This window comes from Plodia interpunctella, chromosome Z (assembly GCF_027563975.2).
Source record: "Plodia interpunctella isolate USDA-ARS_2022_Savannah chromosome Z, ilPloInte3.2, whole genome shotgun sequence".
NCBI lineage: Eukaryota > Metazoa > Arthropoda > Insecta > Lepidoptera > Pyralidae > Plodia > Plodia interpunctella.
This window is the reverse complement of record NC_071324.2, coordinates 6,966,277-6,986,008: the sequence shown is the minus strand read 5'-3', so window position 1 is coordinate 6,986,008 and position 19,732 is coordinate 6,966,277. Positions and strand designations below refer to the sequence as shown.

At 35.3% G+C, this 19,732-nt stretch overlaps 3 protein-coding genes across 5 annotated transcripts in view; 2 read left to right on the top strand and 1 right to left on the bottom strand.

The window, feature by feature from the left end:
- The window catches only part of Dhc16F (Dynein heavy chain at 16F), a 40,896-nt gene extending 37,642 nt beyond the window's left edge, over positions 1-3,254 (top strand). For all 3 annotated transcript variants that reach the window (XM_053768512.2, XM_053768513.2, XM_053768514.2), the window contains one exon: positions 130-3,254. In XM_053768512.2, the coding sequence (XP_053624487.1) occupies positions 130-359 (230 nt within the window). In that variant the 3' untranslated portion in view covers positions 360-3,254. The remainder of the gene's footprint in view (positions 1-129) is intronic.
- Positions 2,624-18,032, bottom strand: wcy (wacky). Its single transcript, XM_053768519.2, has 10 exons — positions 17,859-18,032; positions 17,719-17,752; positions 16,944-17,184; positions 16,009-16,323; positions 10,876-11,040; positions 10,317-10,474; positions 8,883-9,066; positions 8,433-8,581; positions 4,916-5,043; positions 2,624-4,412 (listed from the first exon to the last, which is right to left on the bottom strand). Exons 1-10 carry the CDS (start codon positions 17,897-17,899, stop codon positions 4,337-4,339), a joined length of 1,491 nt encoding a protein of 496 aa, XP_053624494.1. The 5' UTR covers positions 17,900-18,032; the 3' UTR covers positions 2,624-4,336.
- Positions 18,033-19,180: 1,148 nt separating this feature from the next.
- On the top strand, positions 19,181-19,558 carry LOC128683220 (prefoldin subunit 1-like). Its single transcript, XM_053768611.1, has one exon. It carries the CDS (start codon positions 19,181-19,183, stop codon positions 19,556-19,558), a length of 378 nt encoding a protein of 125 aa, XP_053624586.1.
- The last annotated feature ends 174 nt before the right edge of the window (positions 19,559-19,732 follow it).

Below are 19,732 nucleotides of genomic sequence, written 5' to 3'. Positions count from 1 at the left end.
TCCAAAGTAGGTACTCTGTATGCTGCTGCAGCTACAATATGACAATTAATTTTGATTTTGATACGATATCACAAATTTTCGTTAATCTCGTGCTGAATTACAACACAAGAAATGTTATGTCATTTGCAGGTCAGATGAACCCTCCTCTGCCAGTGGTGTGGTTCAGGCCAGTGCTGGAGCTGCCGAAGCCGGATCCCCGCTACGAGGCGCCCATGTACAAGACGTCGGAGCGCGCGGGCACGCTGTCCACCACCGGACACAGCACCAACTTCGTGCTGCCCGTGCTGCTGCCCGCCACGGAGCCCTCCGCGTACTGGATTATACGTGCCACGGCACTCCTCACACAAATTACAGACTAAAATTTGCACCTGTAACTACCCCCGATTTGAGCCCTAAAAACATGAATCCTTCGAATGATAAATCGGACATCCGTCCGGTTTTTGACCATGGAGATTCTATATTACAAAGACTGTCTATGAGAGGGTTTTTTACATTTATGGTACGTATTTACAGCTTTATGTGTGCAGGCCAAAACACCCGTATTCTCAGTCCTTACCTTAATTCCTCCACTTAATTTTGAAATAACATATCTCAATCTAACATCCAATCAAATACCTATTAAATTTGCTAACCACGCCCAATCGATATATATAAAACTCATCCATTACTGACTGACTGACAAGACAATTTTAGCTTTCTACGCCCAGTAGTTTCGGCTATACGTTTCAAATCAAATCAATCATTTATTTGTCAGAATACAGATTTACAATCACGTTGAGCAGAAACTACTGGGCGTAGAAAGCTGAAATTTGGCATGTGGGTTCCCTGGGGGGTGTAGAAGAGCACTAAGGGATTTCCTGAAATTCCCACGGGAAACGTATTATACTCACATAAGTTATGGGCAAAAACTAGTTGAGCATAATATCGAAATATCAGTTCAAGGAATAAGAAATATATTTGATCTGACGACCAAAAAATGAAACTTTCTAAATTTCGAAGATTACAAATTTATTGAACCGCAGCGACCGGATATATTTTGATATTGCATAATGTTTGGCATGTTAATCGTAAGCCGGGTCCGCAGCGCCAATTTTCTAACAAAACATAAATAGGTTTTATTTATTTGTTCATCTGTACCACACAAATACATTCAGCCGTCCCGGTTTTAAAAGGACTAGACTAAACTCGAAATTTTGGGTCTGACCGAGAGACTGACGGTGGTCGAAAGCGCTCTAATTCTCCCGGTCAAACCCAATACTTTGATGTTAGCGTACTTATATTATCCTCCTAAGTTTAATATGGCAAACATTATTGCCATACAAATAAAAGCGATATTATAAATAGATTGATCAAAGTATTAGGTAATAAAAAAAAATAGTTTTCACTTTCGTAAATCCACTGTATCGTCGATGGTCCAGAGTATGTTCGATCGAATAGGTTCCCTTAAGAGCCTTCACCCGGACTATGAGGAAGATACACAGGGCGTTGAGGGGCGCGTCGAGCGTTTCCAATCAACGAATTAGTACGTTAGTTTTAGACCCGCCCAATGAGTGAGGATGTCACACTCAAGTAAAGATTTAAGAATACGGGTGTATAAGTGAGTCGAGAATTAATTTATTGACTATTTTAAATAAAAATACGACTTCCGGCTATGATGGTAAATAGATTTCATTTACATCACGTTTCAAAGGTTTTTGTATATAATTCATGTTTATCTTTAATTTATTTTTAAAATGTTGATTTATATTAAATGAATATTAGAATCACAAATTTGTTCTATTTCGGAACCCCCAATGAAGTTATAAAATGATTTTACTCAAACTAAACTATACACTCTGGGTCTGACTCACACAAGTGGGCTTAAAGTTAATACTCTAAGCCCACGTTTGTCATGAATTTGACCTCGCAAAAAATTGTGAATATTTCATAAACGATTTAACCGATTTTGTTTCCCTACGAACTTATCTCATGCCATACCATACCTTTTAAATTCATCAAAATCAAATTAATAGTTCGAAAGTTATCGTGTTACATACATACAAATAAAAAAATATCGATATTTTAGGAATTTTGTGATAAATCACAATACACAAAAAAGGGACACACCCAAAGTATCTATGTAGTAAAATAGTCTTTAGTACCATGCAAATTTGAGTTTATTATTGTTTGTCAGGCATTTCGTAGTAATAATCTATACAGTTGTACGAAGTACTTTCCATGATTTGATCTGACATGTGACACACATGCGTGTAGTATGCGTTTTTAAAATTTCATTACTTAAACGCTGTCAATCTTCCTGTCAAACGCAATATTTTGATGTCAGTATGTAATAGCATACTTAAGTCCAATACGGCCAACCATTGATTAAAAAATAAAATTAAAATTGCAATGTTAGCTTTCGTCAGTCCATAGTGATATTCGATCTAATAGGTTCAAGGGCCTCCTCCCAGATTATGAGGAAGATTCACGGGGCGTAGCGCGGCGCATCGAGCGTGACCGTGCAACGTTTTAGACCCGCCCAATGAGTGAGGCCATGTCAAACTCAAGTCTAGTAGAGATATTAGAATACGGTTACTTAAATGGCGTGATCCTATAAAAAAGGGCATACGATTGAGACTAATAATTTGTTTGAATCAGATTTATTTATTTAAACTGGTTTAATTTTTTGTATGTCGAACAATGACAGAACACAAATGTATTGTTATAACTATGAAGAACATAGAAAGGAAATATTTAAAGGCGAGTCCTGTGTGGAGGCGACATCTAGTCGCGGTTCACTTCATATTACCACATTACACTACACTAGAGTAACAGTGGGCGCGCCGGCAGGCTGCTACACAGTAGAGCAGGCCTGCGACTGAACCCTAAATAATATAAATTACGTGATTTATAAACAGCGTGCATCTAAATAATTACAAGTATCTCCACACAGATCTACACATACAATTATTTACTATTATTATGTGTGAAGTGAATGAATATCACAGTACTTACTTCTGTTAATTTACATAAGATTGGTGTTGAAAGGTATATGTATCTATTAAATTATATTAGCCCTATATATTTAAAAAAGAAAACAAAACATTCTAAGAGAGGAGTTCGTTTACCTAACAATTTTCTAATTAAACTCGTGAAAATCTTCGTCCTATAATAAAGTTCGTATTTCTTTTCTGAAACTGTGTAAGCAAGTCGTATTATTTTAGTATTGTTACAAGTATGAAACTTAAAAATATAAAGAAATACATTTTATTATATGGGAACTATTTTACCATACTAAACGGAATAACATTATTTTTAGGTAAGCCAAACCCTTGGACCTCAAAAATAGTCAATGACCTACTTTAGAGTGACCGCGGACTACGGGAAAACCCCATCGCAATGAGACCTAGGCCTGGGTTGCCCGCACGGTTGTACCCACATCGACGGTGGGCCAGCCCCTCGGTTACCCATACATTCGGTGGGCCGCTCGCTCGGTTGTGCCCACATCGACGATGGACCGCGCGTGCTGTCGATGTGGGGCGTGGGGAGTCTGCAGCAGCAGGAATTTATGAAATTGACTTTACATAAAATTTTTTATAAAGCTGTATAAAAAATAATAAGATATTTTTTCTTATAAATAACTAATGTGTAATTCGTGCTGCTGTTCAGGCTTTGTGTAATAATGGCTAATACAAAAACTAACAGAAAAAAATATTTTTCTAAGAAATTATTATTTTAATAATTTAATCTTTACAATAAACACATTACAAAACACAGTTACCCTTAGAACTGACCGATGAATTACTTACAATGATAAACTGACTGAATGCAGAATACAAATTGAAAACTTTCTAAACTCTTTAGTTTTCTAATCAAAATTGGAACTTAATTATTGAAGTTATATTACACTTTTGGAACATGCTATATTAACACATAGGTACGAAAAAGAACATACATGATGTGCAATTGCCTTAGTCGCGACGTGCGCCGCGGCGCTCTTACGACTAACCTACCTACCATAAACGATAAATTGAAACCATTGTCGTAAATATTGGAAATCTATAGAATTAGCAATTCAACTCTTGGCAAATGGCCCAAGAATGAATCTTAAATTTTAACATCAAATCACACAACACAAGTAGTCATTCGATCCAATTTACACAGAAAAGAACGGAATGAACAATGTTTAGCATTGATGGGTGAATCTGCCCCGTGGGGAGTGGGAGATGCGGCGCTGTATAGCGATAGCGGCGACGATGTGGACCGGCAGGGGCGGGAGGAAGGGCACGTGCGGCGGGGAAAGGGGCGTCAGCGCGCGGTCTGCGCCGGCGCCAGCCGACACGCCCCAAGGCGCCTCCTAGTCCTCTGACATGAACGAGTTCTGCGACTTTAGCTCCTCCAGTCGCGAGATCTGCTGCCGCAGGTACATGATCCTGCACAACACACAACGTACGCTATTCCACACCTTTAATCCATACTAATATAATAAAAAGAAAAGATTTGTTTTTTGCTTGTATCCCAGTAGGTTTTCAGTTTATACTGAAAACCTACTGCGTCGATTTCGATGAAATTTGGCATAGATATAAACGATGATACCTTAAGGAGTAACATAGGCCACTTTTATTATGATTTTACCCGGGAGTACTCAATTAACGATTCACCGATTTCACCAAACCAACTAGACGATCAGTTTGTCTAAATCAAATCGAGCAAGACAATCCTTGGAACAGCAACTCCTTTTAGGTTGGTACCTAAAAGTTGGTGCACAATATTCGTCTTTTATTGAAACGTAACTTTAACAGTGTGTGCATTCGTACTAGAATGAAAACAGGAATAAAACACATAGTTAAATGCTATAAACCGATAAATACTTCTGTAACAGATTTAATATGTTACACTAATTACGGTGTTTCCGAGTCTGGTGTTTACAACTTACTTCTGTTCATGCAGCGTGGCCTGTATCTCCGTGTGGCGCACCACGGAGCGCGAACATTTGAGCTCCGCGGACACGCGCGTGCACTGCAGGCAGCCCAACTGGTACGCTTCCTCCGTGAACTTGTTCGCCTGTTAGGCAAAAAACTTGACAAGGTAAAAAATAAATAGATAAAGTTATCAAAATAAATTATAAAATAAATGTCACAGAATTGTGAAGTAAAAAATAAATTACTGTCACACAAGCTCAATATATTATTAATTTTTGACATTTGACATTATATACATACATTTTTATATCATAATTGGCTATCCAATTAAGATTACAAAAATTTTCAATATAACATGATTTTATACAAATTGCTGTTAAAAGAAGAAGCTAAAACAGGGTGGCACTTTGACATTTACTTTAACCTGCACATAAAAACAGGTCAAAGTCAACGTCAAACGTTGCCCATCAATGAATGACAATATGAATATTTAATCATAGTTGCTTTGCGTGTCTGACGTTCATAATTTTCAATTTCGAAAGCAGTCAAAATTCGAAAAGCAGGCATTTATGTATGTATTTATAAAGATACTCTGACGAAATAGCCTAAGGCAGAAGTTAAGTGCAAGTTAGTTAAGTGCAAACAATTTACTATGAGCATATGGGATTCGATTGAAACTTGTAGCTATATAACCAAAAAAGAGTTTCCGTGGCAAAATTAGGAACTATCAATAACAGATAGACCATATCGTTGTTTTCAGCGTCACGTCTGTGGGACTTCTATCGTGGTAACCTATGTGAAATAGTAACTTTTCTGAATCGCCAATTTTGACAGCTAAGCGATCCACTTTACGTTCTCAATGCACATCATGGTACGGAATTGTATGCAAAATGAGAGAATGAAATCGAATTGGCGTTTTGTTTTGGTCACTACCTTATAATAGACCGTTATATCATCTTGATGGTACGAATTAGCGATGCAGATCAGTTTAATTTCTGGACTGAATCGCATTAAGAGATGATGGTAAACCCCCTGCAGGCCTACCAGTTCAATTTAGGCACCTAAAATGAATCGCATTCATAATAAAATTTTAGTCGATGGTACGAATTTGCGATACAATTCAGTTTAGGTCGTAAAGTGTGTCGCGTTAAGAGATGATGGTAAGCCCCCTGTTCACTATTTCTGACTTTAAAAAATAAGCCCACATACATCTACAATAGCATACAATTCAAACAAAAGCATTCACCAAATTAAATTTATCTCTACACCAACCGCTCCTACAATTTAATCGCGTTTGCTTATTTATCTAAATGCAAAGTGCGACTCGCTGATAATCGGATATTTCGCGATGCGTCCAAATGGTAAACATATGTATGTTAAAATATAATTTTAGATTACATTTATTAATTAGTACATTTCTGTCAAAATCTAAAAATGATTGTCCTGCGTGGAAGCGTTCGTAGCCGAAGAAAAAGATTTTCATCTCGTTATATGAGCGAACTGGAAGATATGACGTATTATATTTAAAAAAAACGGAAAATTGTATCTCTGAAAATCCTAAGTATTTCTGTTCATATGTCAAAAACAAAGCAAATTCAAATGGCTTACCTAGTAGAATGTATCTTGATAACGCAAAAAATTCAGGGAAGAATTGTTGAAGCTTTTTTCATATTTTTTTCTCAAATTTTTTGCATAACTCACAAAACAATACTACTGCGTCCGGTGACAACCCTGTTTTAAATGGTGAGCTTTCATCCGTTGAATTAAACATTGATGATATTAAGTCAAAATTAAAGTTAAATTTATGTAATTCAGTTATTGATGGTATATTACCGTTATTCTTGGTAAGATGCGCCGACGCCCTGCTGGCTTTCCCTTTATTTATACTATTTACAAAATCCTTCCAAAAACGCAGAACACACCATACATTAAGCAAACGCAGAACAGCATATATTAGGTAGACTAGGACCACCCTAGTCAAAGGGTTCAAGGCTGAAATCTTAAATTATAGGCCAATTTCGAAACTCTTACATTACGAAAGTTTATTCGGCATTTCGAAATTCGTTCAATCCCGGCCAACATGGTTTTCTCCCTGGCCGATCCACTGTTTCCAATCTCATTTTATTCAAGGAACGTCTAAAATGGACGAGGGGCATCAGGTGGATGTCATATATACTGATTACTCCAAGTGTTTCGATGGTATCGATCATCAGTTGCTTTTAAACAAGCTATCTGGGGCCGGAATTAGTGGAGATTTGTTAAGGTGGTTCTCGGCTTATATAAATAACAGATCTCAGGCTATTGCAGTCAATAATTATATATCTTCATGGGTTAAAACACCAAGTGGTGTGTCACAAGGCTGCCATTTAGGTCCACTCTTATTTCTTATTTTTATTTCGGACATTGAATCAGTTTTAAAAGAGTCAAGTTTTAATTTTTGAAGACGTTATGAAAATTTTTAAAAGCATTGATAACTTGGATGAAGCTAATGCTTTACTGCAAGATTTATCTAGGCTTGATGAATATTGTGTACAAAATAAGCTGGATCTCAAACTCTTCGAAATGTTCTACTATAACGTTTACTCGCAAATTAAACACAGTTAATTTTATAATTAATTTGGAATCATGTACTACTCCTATCTAGAGATCTATTCTCTTAAAAATAGAATAGATAATTATTCTCTTAAAAATCACATTGTTACTAAAGTATCAGAGGTAAGATATCTAGGAGTAGTACATGATTCCAAATTATTATTTGACAGTCACTTATACCACATATATCACATTAATACTATTAAGGCTTGTAAACTACTTGGTTTTAATGCGAATATCTCATGATTTTAATAGTGTGAAAACTCTTAGTTCTTTACTGTGGAAACCAAACCTGGAACCCACAGTATGATAAATATATATCTCGCATTGAAAAGATCCACTTCACAAACGGAGGCAAAATACTGATGTTGTTTATATATTAAAGACTTTTTCTAATAAATTTGACTGCCCTGAACTAGTCTTTGTTCAATTTGTATGTACCTATGCGTTCACTTCGCCCAAAGCGTGTATTTGTCCTTAAAAACGTAGCAACAAATTACCGGAGCAGCTCATTCATATGGCGAGCAACAAATGTATTTAATAGTTTATGCAATTCATTAAATAATTTTGGCGCGATTTAGCCAATATTATTTTCATTAAATTAGTTTTTCTTAAAGTGAGTGTAGATTTCAACTCAAGTATGATCCAAGTTTATTAATGTTTCTTTAGTTTTCTACGCATCTATACCAATACTCTCTTGTAATTTATACTACTAATGTGTATCTAGTACTACATAACTTCTGGCTATTGTTTTTCATGTGACACCCTGTTTACATGCCTGACGTTTTAAAATTCTTACTTCTCTTCATCTGTGGAGACTTTTAATTGGCTTCCTGTTTGTAACTTTCATTTCTATTTATTTGTTCTTTAGCTGTAATTTTTGAAAGTTTCCTAAATATAAATTAAATAAATAAATATATTGGTGTAAGGTGCACGGACCTGTTTCTCGAGGATGTCAGCGGGCCAACCGGTGACGTGCGCGGTGAGGTCGGCGCGCACGTAGTTGACCAGCGACGGCGTCAGCATCGGCGCAGGCGCGTGCGGCAGCGCGCCGCCCACCACCGACGAGTAGCTGCCCAGGCACTCCACTGCGCCAAACACATCGTGTTACTACTGCGTCAAAATCTACACTTTCCGAATTATATGATGCATAACGCCCACGCACGTTGCGTTTTTTTCATCGCCTGTGCGAATACTCTAGTAAGATTCAATGTGTCACAGAATTATGAGATATAGTCCTGACGGAGGATGGAATTCTGACCGTTCAGTAACCCATTGAAGAGTTCCCTCATCGAGAGCCTTGAGAGAGTTCTGAGAGTTTGATGTGTAAGAGATATCAAATACATTAATAAGTAATCAGTGAAGTAGCCCAAATAAAATATATCTTACTCTTCCTAGGCAAGGCGGTGTCGAGATGCAGCGGCGGCGCGTGTGGGTCGGTGTTCTCCGAGTGCGTGGGCGTGGGCGGGCCGGCGTCGCGGTGCGGTGAGCCGGGAGCGGGCGACGCGCCGCCGTTGTTCGTCACCGGCGCCGCCACAATGCGCGGCAACGCGGCCGCCAGCAGAGACCCGCTCTGCACGCAAATCGTCAATGTTATTTATATTAACTTCCAGTAGGTATTTTTTGTTGTCTTAAAGTATAATTAAAACGGTTTTTGATTACAACATTCGTGACGTCACTTGTGCCCAGTGTCATACAAGTCCCATATTAAATGTCAAATTATACTTGATGTCGATTACCCTATGTCTTCATAGATGAGATTCCTTCATAATGATGGCAGATTTGCAAGTAACATATCACTATCGACTTAACTCACAGTGAGATGCAAATCACAATACAGTATTGCAACGCGAAGATCACTACACTGAAGATCACAGTTCTTAGATACGTAATAATTTTCGGGGGAAATTCTACAGACAACGATTTAGCCTACAAAATACTAAAATGTTGTATTCGCGCAATGTTTGGTTTACAAAGTATCGATAGTTGTCAGCCGCTTTTAAAACAACATAAAATTCTAACACTACCTTCATTTTACATTTTTGAGGTTGCAATATTTGTTAAATGTAATGCTCATTTATTCGCGCCTTTGTGATTTCTTAACACAACAGTGTTAAGAAATCATCGGGTAATTATAGATTATGTTTACATCCTTCTACAACGGCATTACTCAGTAAAAGTATTGTATGTATGGCTACAAAATTCCACAATCACATCGGGGCTTGCTGATTGATAAATGTTATTATAATTTGAACTATTTTTTTAATGATAGATTTAGATAAAAAACTAGTTAAACTAGTTACTTTTATTTATTCGATTTTGGTTTTTGGGATGATATAACGGTGAAACATGTAGGTTTAAGTTTTTCTTTTAACACCACATTGTAAAAAAATGTAAACTCATGTTTTTGCAAATAAATAATCTTTGTTCTTGTCCTTGAAGAAGTAAAAATTTAAGACCGCGAGTTTAGATGTGTATGACAAAACTGGCAACTATCTTTTGCCAAAGTTATTATTAATATAGTACTGACACATTCTATTCTGTATGAATAAGTATCAGTCGGCTGAGGTGCTACACGATCATAAAACATAATTAGATGCGAAGACTAAAGGTTGACTTCATGGTCTTAAAAACACGGTCGAATCTTCAAGATTTAAAGAAGCCTGGGAATTGGTTTGAGAATTCTGATTCTCGCAAACTTCTAAGAGAGAGAATATACAATCATATCTCGTCAAATCTCTATCTATCAAATATCTCGTCGTTCATTCATTCTAAAAATAAAATGCAGCGGTTGTAGAGGGGACCGACAAATACTCCACTTACTGGTTGATTGGAGTTGTCGAGGACGACGACGGGCGGCACCGCGTTGTTCTCGGCGCCGATCCGACCCACCGCACTGTTATCCCGCGCACCGTACGAGTTTTCCGACAGCGGCGTACTCCGGTCCGGAGATATGTCCATATCTTGTAATGACTGGCCATCTGTAAACAAAAATAAAAAATGTTGTAGTCAAACTTTAGCGACTATCAGTATATCAGAAATATGAAAGTATATATATTTATATACCACATACCTATTTCTTATTAATAATGCCCACGTGTATACAAATGTTGAGATATAAAAATGCCATCAATAACTTTTTCAATGTAGGAAATAGTCGAAAAGTTTTCTTTGCTTATAATTTTCGTATAGTATTTAGATTAGAGCGAAACTACAAAAAAAAAGAAATCCAATATCTGCAATGATAATGGAGTTTAACCTTTTGTGAATACATGTATAATAGTAAGAAGTATTATTATAAATATATTAAGTATAATAATATTACATCCGTGTCGTATAGACATGGTATACATGTAAATTATAACACATACGAAGCGCTTACCTTTGCCTTCGTGCGTGGAGGCCGAATGTTTTGGTCGCGTCCTATCGTGGGACTCCTCTTCTCTGCTGCTGTTGTTCCAATACCTTTCGGATGTGTTATTACTTCTTTTACTAGACTTGTCCGACTCTCTCCTCCCCGACCGGGAACTTGATCTCTTATCACGATCTAAATAAAAAAGAAATTTATAATTAAAATTTTACGTTATAGAATTTTAGACCCTTTGTATAACTTGTGCCCCGTAGTTGTAACTATCTAAATTGCATACATAAAAATATAGAAGTTTCTTCATACCCGTGTACCAAATTTTATCAAAATTTGGTACACGGGTAGAATTTGAAATGTGTTACAAACATCCTCACACATATCCAACAACCATATCCAACATTTTTATGATACTAATGGGATATATTTTGAAACAATTTTATAAACAACCTCTCTGATTTCAGCACGTAGTGTTTCAGACTTAATTCACATCAATGTTACGCTACACGGTCTTGGTTTCGATTAAATAATTTACGTCCAATGAGGGCTGTATAGAACGGCGCCTAATTCGAGTGGACTCAATTGCACCGCCTTAACAAGGTGCATTAATACTGTATTTATACTTTTATATATTTAGTGTCTGCTCTTAAAATAATATATTTAACCTTATTAAAAAGACTAGCTTTTGGCCGCGGCTTCGCACGCGCGAATTTCAGTTCTAAAAAGGAATCGAAAAAAGTTCAGTTATTCTTTTATCGCGTATTCGAAAACCGGTAAAATGTATATACTATGATGCAAATTCTTATTTTGTCATCTTCAGTTCAATTCCCTGCTATGTATCTCGTTCCGAAACTTGTCCTGTCCCGTTTCCTGCAAATTGTCCCATGTCGTTGCCCGCAACGTGCCCCATCCCAATTCCAGTTAAGTGTACCACTCCCGCTTCCCGTAACGCGTGCCGAACATTTCATGGACCTCTCTTCGAAAATAAAGTTTCGCATCAATTTCCACACCTACGTCATTCCCCTTATTATTATATTTTACTAATAATCAGTTATTATCAAAAATGTCAAGTTGACTTCAAAAATAACTTGCAACCCCTATTTCACATTATTTGGAATGGAATTTCCAAAAAAAAATTTCTTAGGAGATGTTTTCTAGTCGTCAAGCTTCCTGCTAAATTTCATATTTCTAGGTACAGTCGTTTTTGAGCCGTATACCCTGGGAACCTGGGCTATAGAAGGCTCTCAACCTGTGTAAGCAAGAAATAATAAAATGTTGTCCACATTGGCACTTAATCTCGCTTCAAAAATTAGGAAGTTTCATATACAGTAAACCCTCACGCCTCCTCGAGGATGAAATTTTCAAAATGTAATAAATGCATTATTATATTTTACTAACTATATATATATTATTTACTACAAATCACAATCAAAAATGTCATGTGACTCATTTCAAAAATGACGATGCTTCATACAAACTTGCAACACCTATTTTAAATCATTTACACGTTTGAGTTTGGCCATACAAAGAAATGTCGCCAGCCTTCTGGGAACTTTACCGCACGACGACGGCAATTTAGTAACGATTTTTTATTAATTTAGTATTTATTGTTTTAGTTTTAATTTTAACTTATAGTTCTTATGTTTTAATACTTTTATTATTTTAGCTAATATGTTACGTTTAGCAAATAATTTATTTATATTAAAAGATGTCGAAGTTTCATACAAACTTGCAAGCCCTATTTCACCCTCTTAGAGATTACATTTCGAAATATCCTTTCTTAGTGGACGTCTCCTAGTTCTAGTCTCTAGTCTCTAGCTCAGAAGTTTTCGAGATTTCGTGATACATGAGTGTTTTTAGCTTTTGTATATATGTATAGATTAAATAGGGTTAAATATGTATACAAAACTCTTCCATTACTGAGAAACTGGGCGCAGGAAGCTGAAATTTAGCATGTATGTTCCCTGGGGAGTGTAGGTGAGCAATAAGAGAGGAGGTGGAAATTCCACCCCAAAGGGGGTGAAATTGGTGAAAACTTTTATATGAAAGTTCTACCTACACCATTGAAGTTAGTGACTTGAAAATTTGGATTTTAGTTGTTAACGACAAATTAATGAATACGTATTTCAGATTTCTCTGAAAATCGACCGTCAACTCCTTCAAAAGTGTGGTGCAAGATTATATGGGACTTAATACAATTTTCGAGATAAAAAGCTGAAAGTTGCTAAATGATGAAGAGTTCATCATTTTTAAAGTGAATAACTTGAATTGTTAGGTAAGAGGAATAAGAAGAAGAAAATATAATAATGCGTATCTATACGATACAGCCATTGCGGCAAATGGGACGGAGAACGTAGTGGATAATGGATGAACCAAGTAGTGGGAAACGAGGCGGGACTCATTGTGAATAACATGATGGGGAAATATGTAGGAAACGATAATCCCTACATGGAAGGAAGCGTCCCGCAACTTGTCCAAGTGGACAAGTTGCGGGACGAAACACGTAACGGGAAACAGGAAATGGAAGTAAAGATGAGAAAAAATACGAATCTGAATCATATATGTTTCCAGTCTTACAGAATACGCGATAAAAGAATGACGATGAAGAATGGTTTTACTATAAAATTCACGCGGGCGACGTGGCGGGCAAAAACTAGTTTAATATGTATTATTTGTGACACACAAAATCAAATCTATTTAGTTAAAATATTGATATGGACACTATAAGATGTTGTTAGGATATCTAATTATATAATAACTTAAGACAAAAGACCCGTCAGTAGGGACTGAATAAGTAACAGACTTGGTATTGGATACTGAATAAATTAACAGGCTTGGTATATATGGTCCTCACAACTCATTACAGTAGAAAAACGGAGTTACTGAATTTTTTTTAATGGAAGTTTTGTCTTTTATGGCATTCTATTTATTATTACATCCTATGACATTACAAATTATGATTATTATGATTAGGGGAGTGTACCTATATCAAAATAGTATCAACACAGTGATCAAAATTCAGTATTATCTGTGTCAGATACTGATTTATTATAATGAGAACTATTCTGTTTCTACACTAAACAGTTCATGCTTGGTTTGCGTACTAAATATTAAATAGCACAAATTATACTTCCTAATCTAAATCTATACATATACATTGGATTCAGATGTTATTCAGCCTCTGGTAACTGATTTATGAAGTCTGTTAACTAGTGACATGGTAGACACATAGACACTATAGTTTACTTACGGCCGAATACTCAAAAGCTACTCAAATGATTATCGTTCGCTCAAAGGTATTTTAGCTGTCAAATTAGTAAAAAAAATTGATCTTAACAAAGTACTGCTCACTTGAGAAAATACCCGATTTTTGCATACACAAAGCATAATTAATATATGACAGCTGTCAAATCGTTGATCAAAATCAATTTTAATAATGTAGCTAGAATCTCTGCTTAACTGCAATTCACGTGTGATTTCTTTATTTTTTGGGAGAAATTATGATGTTATTTTATAAAATGTGCTTTCATCACTTTCGGAGACGGTTTTGACGAATATGAGTACGACGATGTTGCTTTCTCTGCTGGCGTATAGTTGGCCTCTCATTTTTGCCTTCCGACATTTTTATAATGTTTAAATTATTATTGATATTACCGAAGATTAATAACCGAAGTTCGTCAAAAACTTTTTGAAATTAATTTATGAAAAGAATGGCAGTAGTTTTTTTGACAGGTGACAATAACATTAAATTAACGATCCGTTTCCATTGTCGAAAAAATTCAAAGTATATTACGAAAAAAAGGTATATTAAGATTTTTTTTTTCTGTATCTAACATGATTTTTTTAATATATTCTAATTAAATATTAAATGTAATAAAAATGAGTTTTAAATAATATTTATATAATTATTAGCAACAGTTATATACAAGGAAATTGTATAATATTTTGTGTATAACGAATTATTACAATAATTTGGAAAAGAAAATACAGAAAACTCACTTTCCTCTATTTGTCTATAGTTAAAATAATTCTGTGTTGCTGTTGCTATAAAGTAAAAGTTTGAGTGATTCTTTGCTGAGCAGCCAAAATAATAATTTAAATAACATTTGAGTATTCCAAAAACTTGAGATAGGATTCTCAACAAAGATGAATTTCAGCTAAGCACAAATCTGCTCAAAAAGCTTCTCAGATTTGACAGTTGAATGGCTGTTAACAGTTTACCAGTGTGCAGATTTTCTCAGGATGTTTTGAATCAATAAATACTACATGAGCTATGTTTCTATACAAACTCACGAAGCATAAATTTACCACTGGATCACTGTCACTTGAATGCCGGATTGGGATAGTAACATACATTTCGAAAATTCTGTGTTTCTGAAGTTTCTGTTTACAAGTTGGAGTTGAAGGCGCCAGTTTGAAAACCACACAAGATACTTATTACAAGAGCATAGCCACAGCCAATAATTATTCATTTAATATGATAGATATTTTCTTACTATCATTCATATTATCTTTTAGTAACATAATATAAAAACAATCTACTACTGTCTTTTCTTACATCTGTGTAAACCCCAATCAAGTCAACCAACTACTATGAGAATCACTGTTATAAGATAATAACATAGATATGTCATTAATCACAAAGGTGACTGATTGACCTATCAATGCACAGCCCAAACTACAGGACCAAACAGGACCTTAATTAACTAACCAATTTTATCAAAGTCGAAGAATAATAAGCAAGCAATAATAGTGTTCAGTACCTGCCCTCAATTAAGACTACTCCATATCCTGCTGTGCATGTCATAGAAGGACTAAATGAGATAGGCTTGGCAGCTAATGACTTACATAACCATATTTTGGAATCACCTTCAGTCAACAGTTTTAAGAACAGATTGGATAACATCTCTAAACTTCAAGACACACATGCATCAGCTTAATGAGCTGCTATTGTTATAAAATAAAAGAAATAAAATAAAATCTAATATGTGATGCGAGTGTAACTATGAGAGGATGAAAACATCCCCACAAATAGTATTCTCAACTAAACTTGACACAATGAACACTAATTCTTATTCTAATTCTTGTTCATTTAATGATAATCTCATGTGATTAACCTCACCAGTAAAAATAGTGAAGAATATTACTTACTGCTTCTTGATGAATATGTTGAATCTTTGGATGATGTCCGCCGCGAATCCCATTCCCTAGGTTTTTCCCACTGTGACACTTCACTGATACAGTTATAATAGTATCTTTTTCCAGATGAACTAATATGTTCAGACCATTCACTGCCAGAAGGCACGCTTGCTGGTGGTGCACTTCTTTTGTCATATTTACTACTCCTACTAACACTAATGTTCATGGAACTAGTCCTATTTTTTTTCTCCGAATCACTTCGCTCATGATTACTTCTTTCTCGTTCACTATCTTTACTACGCTTCTCCTTTGGTGACCTGACACTATCTGAAAATTTTTAATGTAATATTTCCATCATCAAAATAACATATACATTACATATATAATATACATTCGCATGAGTAATGGGAACTTATAATTCGCTTAAGCAGAGGCATGAACACTGCATATAAAATATTTTATAGCATAAGTAATATAATAATTCTATTATTGGTTGTTTGTGGCAATTATGATAATTATCTCATCAAATGCCAAGCACTTCAAGATATACATCGCATGTTAGTAATAACACACACAATTTACACCTTGACTATCAGGTGCCCACTAGAGACCACTGTGATATGTTCAGTATTCATAGAAGATGGTTCTCTTAACTTTTATTATACTAAAATAAAAGCTACACTTATAAATTTAAATACTGATCTAATTACAGTCTATATACAAATTTAACAATTATTAATTTATTCCAGTTTAGCAACATTGCATTGCAATATGTATTGTCTGTCTAATCTACTACCTACTTATTATTAACTATATATTTTTAAGAAAACAATTTAATATAGGTCACAGCATAGCTGTCAGTTTACCAAAATAAAGTTGGTTAATGTACACATAACAAGTATACAAAAGAATATGTGTAACTATCATGTTTTTTTTATTATTCTTACCTGTGTACTTATTTCTAGAGGATTTATAGTCTCTATCTCTCTCCTTTTGTAAATAAGAACTTCTGGATGTTGAGTATCCCCTCTCATCTGCCACATGAGTGTAGTGGTGATGCCCGTGACCCGAGTGACTCGTGTGTGTGCTGTGCCCATGTGTGGACACGTTGCCATTGGGGGATCGTAGTGGTGTATACCGGTTGTCAGAAGAGACATACTCACTAGTAGTCCTTTTGGAATTGTACTTCTGAGAAAATTTATTTAACACTTAATAAACAATGCAATAGTTATTGCAGTCAAATTTTATATTAATGGTTCAAAAAATAGGTAAGACCATTATCTATAGATTCAGAGTATGTACCTATTTTCTGAAAAACATATTATCAGCAACATTATTACAATAAACAATATAAAATTGTATCATGTTTGATTCAATGTCTACCTATAATAAACATGGTACAATAGGTACATAGGTATCTTACTAAAAAAGTTAACGATATTCTAAATATATTAAGGTGCTATACCATTTTTTTTATTTGTATATCACATAAAACATGTACTTAAATCAAGAAACTTATAAAATGGCATCAAACTATTCTTACCATTAAAATCTAGAGGAATAAAAAACCAGACTACGTTTGTAGATACAAATACAAGAAAAGAGTTGTCGGGAATGGTTATTACGTAGAGAAGTACCTATATATCAACCCAGAAGGAGCTACATTCGACAGAAATACAAATAACTCAAACTTCATTTCTGAATCTTCTTCATAGTACTCACCTGATACGGATGGGCTTGGTGCTTCTCAAAGTACCTGAAACAGATAAAATGTTAATACCTTCACCTAATTTACGGCAAAACTAAATCGGCGACCGCCATCTACAGATTGTTAAGCCGAAGCATCAAAAACCATATCATACCCATCGCTTATTCGCTGAGGTTTCCTTGCATGCATTACCATCAATGCAAATGTACGATTTATTGCGGCCTCAGTAATAAAATGCAAAATGAAACCACTGTCATTAATACAGTTTTACAGGAGGCCGTGATTTAACTTGATGGACGCCATGTCACATTCAAGACACTCAAGAAAGAGTCAATGATATACGTGAAAGAGATAAAAAATGTCTATTGACGAATAACCAACCATGGATTTAGTAAGATGGATTTTTACTAATTCCATGTGACCGACAAGCAACAAAGAAGGACGCCTTCTTTTATACCACTTGTTATAAGTGTTATTGGGGTAAATTTAATAATAAAATCCACAAATTTCACCGTATAACTGTTTTAATTTTGACACACAAAATTATAACAACAGGTTCACTTTGCAACATATTACGCAAAGCTCAGCGCAGATGGCGCTACTGGTACAACTAACTAAACTAACAATTTACAATGGAGGCAAAAAGTGCCAATAATTACTGCACATTTATCCCGCCAGAGTACAGCACTGTATATTAGGTTCACAAAAGCTTTGCCGCCTTTTGCTGTCAATTGAAAAGTTTATTTTACAGTACCTAGGTACTTTATAATCCTTTCATTATATTGTAAGCATTCGTTTATATTTTTTTATGAATAACGTGGCATGTGGGCGGTGCGGTCGCATTTTTTCCTGTAAGTACCTACCTGAAGCTGACCTTAGTAATCTAACCTACTGAATAGGTTCTTTTTTGTGTTAGCTCCATCATTCGCCAAAACGATGATTTTGATAATAATAATATCCAATGGTATGAATAGGTCCTTGAAATATGATTTGGCTGGCAAGCAACGTATTTGGATGTTGCCAACACTTGCGCCTAGTGTCACTTATGTCTTAGCTTAGGTAGGTATGTACCTCAATGGTGGTGTAGGTAGGTACCTATTCTAAAACTGCCGACGCTTCTGCAAAAAAGTGCGTGCACTGCACTGCACGCACACATATAATCACTACCATGCCCTGTGACACCGGGTAGCAAATTAATTGCATTATGTTTTTTCATTAGAAATTGATAAATAGATATCCCTTTTTCTAGTTTGTGATCAATACATAATGAATCAACACTTGCGCGCTGTCCCTGCCTATATTTAAGACGGTTTAGGCAATAGTATTATGTATATTTGTATAATGTACCTACTACTTACCTACTGGTAGTAGCTTGACTTTCATTTCACCATTTCATTTGTTGAGATTACATCTTTGTGGATTAAAACAAGGACCGTCGTTGAATTGAAGTGAAGCATATTTTGTAAAATTTTAAAAATGTCAAAACCCGTGGACTTGGAGTTGAAAAAAGCCTTTTTCGAATTACAAGTAAAAATGATTGAAGCAAATAAGCAAATGAAAGACATAGATGCAAAGTTAAATGCATTAATGCGCTACTTGCAACATGCAGGTATTACTCAGCGTGAGATTAGTACATTACCAACTGGTACAAAAACCTACGAATCTGTAGGCAGAATGTTTATTCTCACTGATTTGGATGCTGTCAAAATTAATCTCAAAAATAAAGAATTACAATTGAAAACTAGTGTTAAAGAACTTGAAGGCACTAAGCATTATTTAGAAAAGAATCTCAAGGAAAGTGAAGACAACATTAGAGAGATGGTGCAGCAACGAAAAGGGCAGAACAATATCTAAGATAAATAGTTTCACAAGTCTTTTTAGACTGTTGTGTAGGAACACTTTAGTAGGAATTATACAAATGATCTCTCAAATATATAGTGCTTAAAAATGTCTGTCAAATAAATTATAGGTCTCTAAATGTGTCTTTAACTAAACTTCTAATGATGGATCAGCAGTGCATTGTTTTTG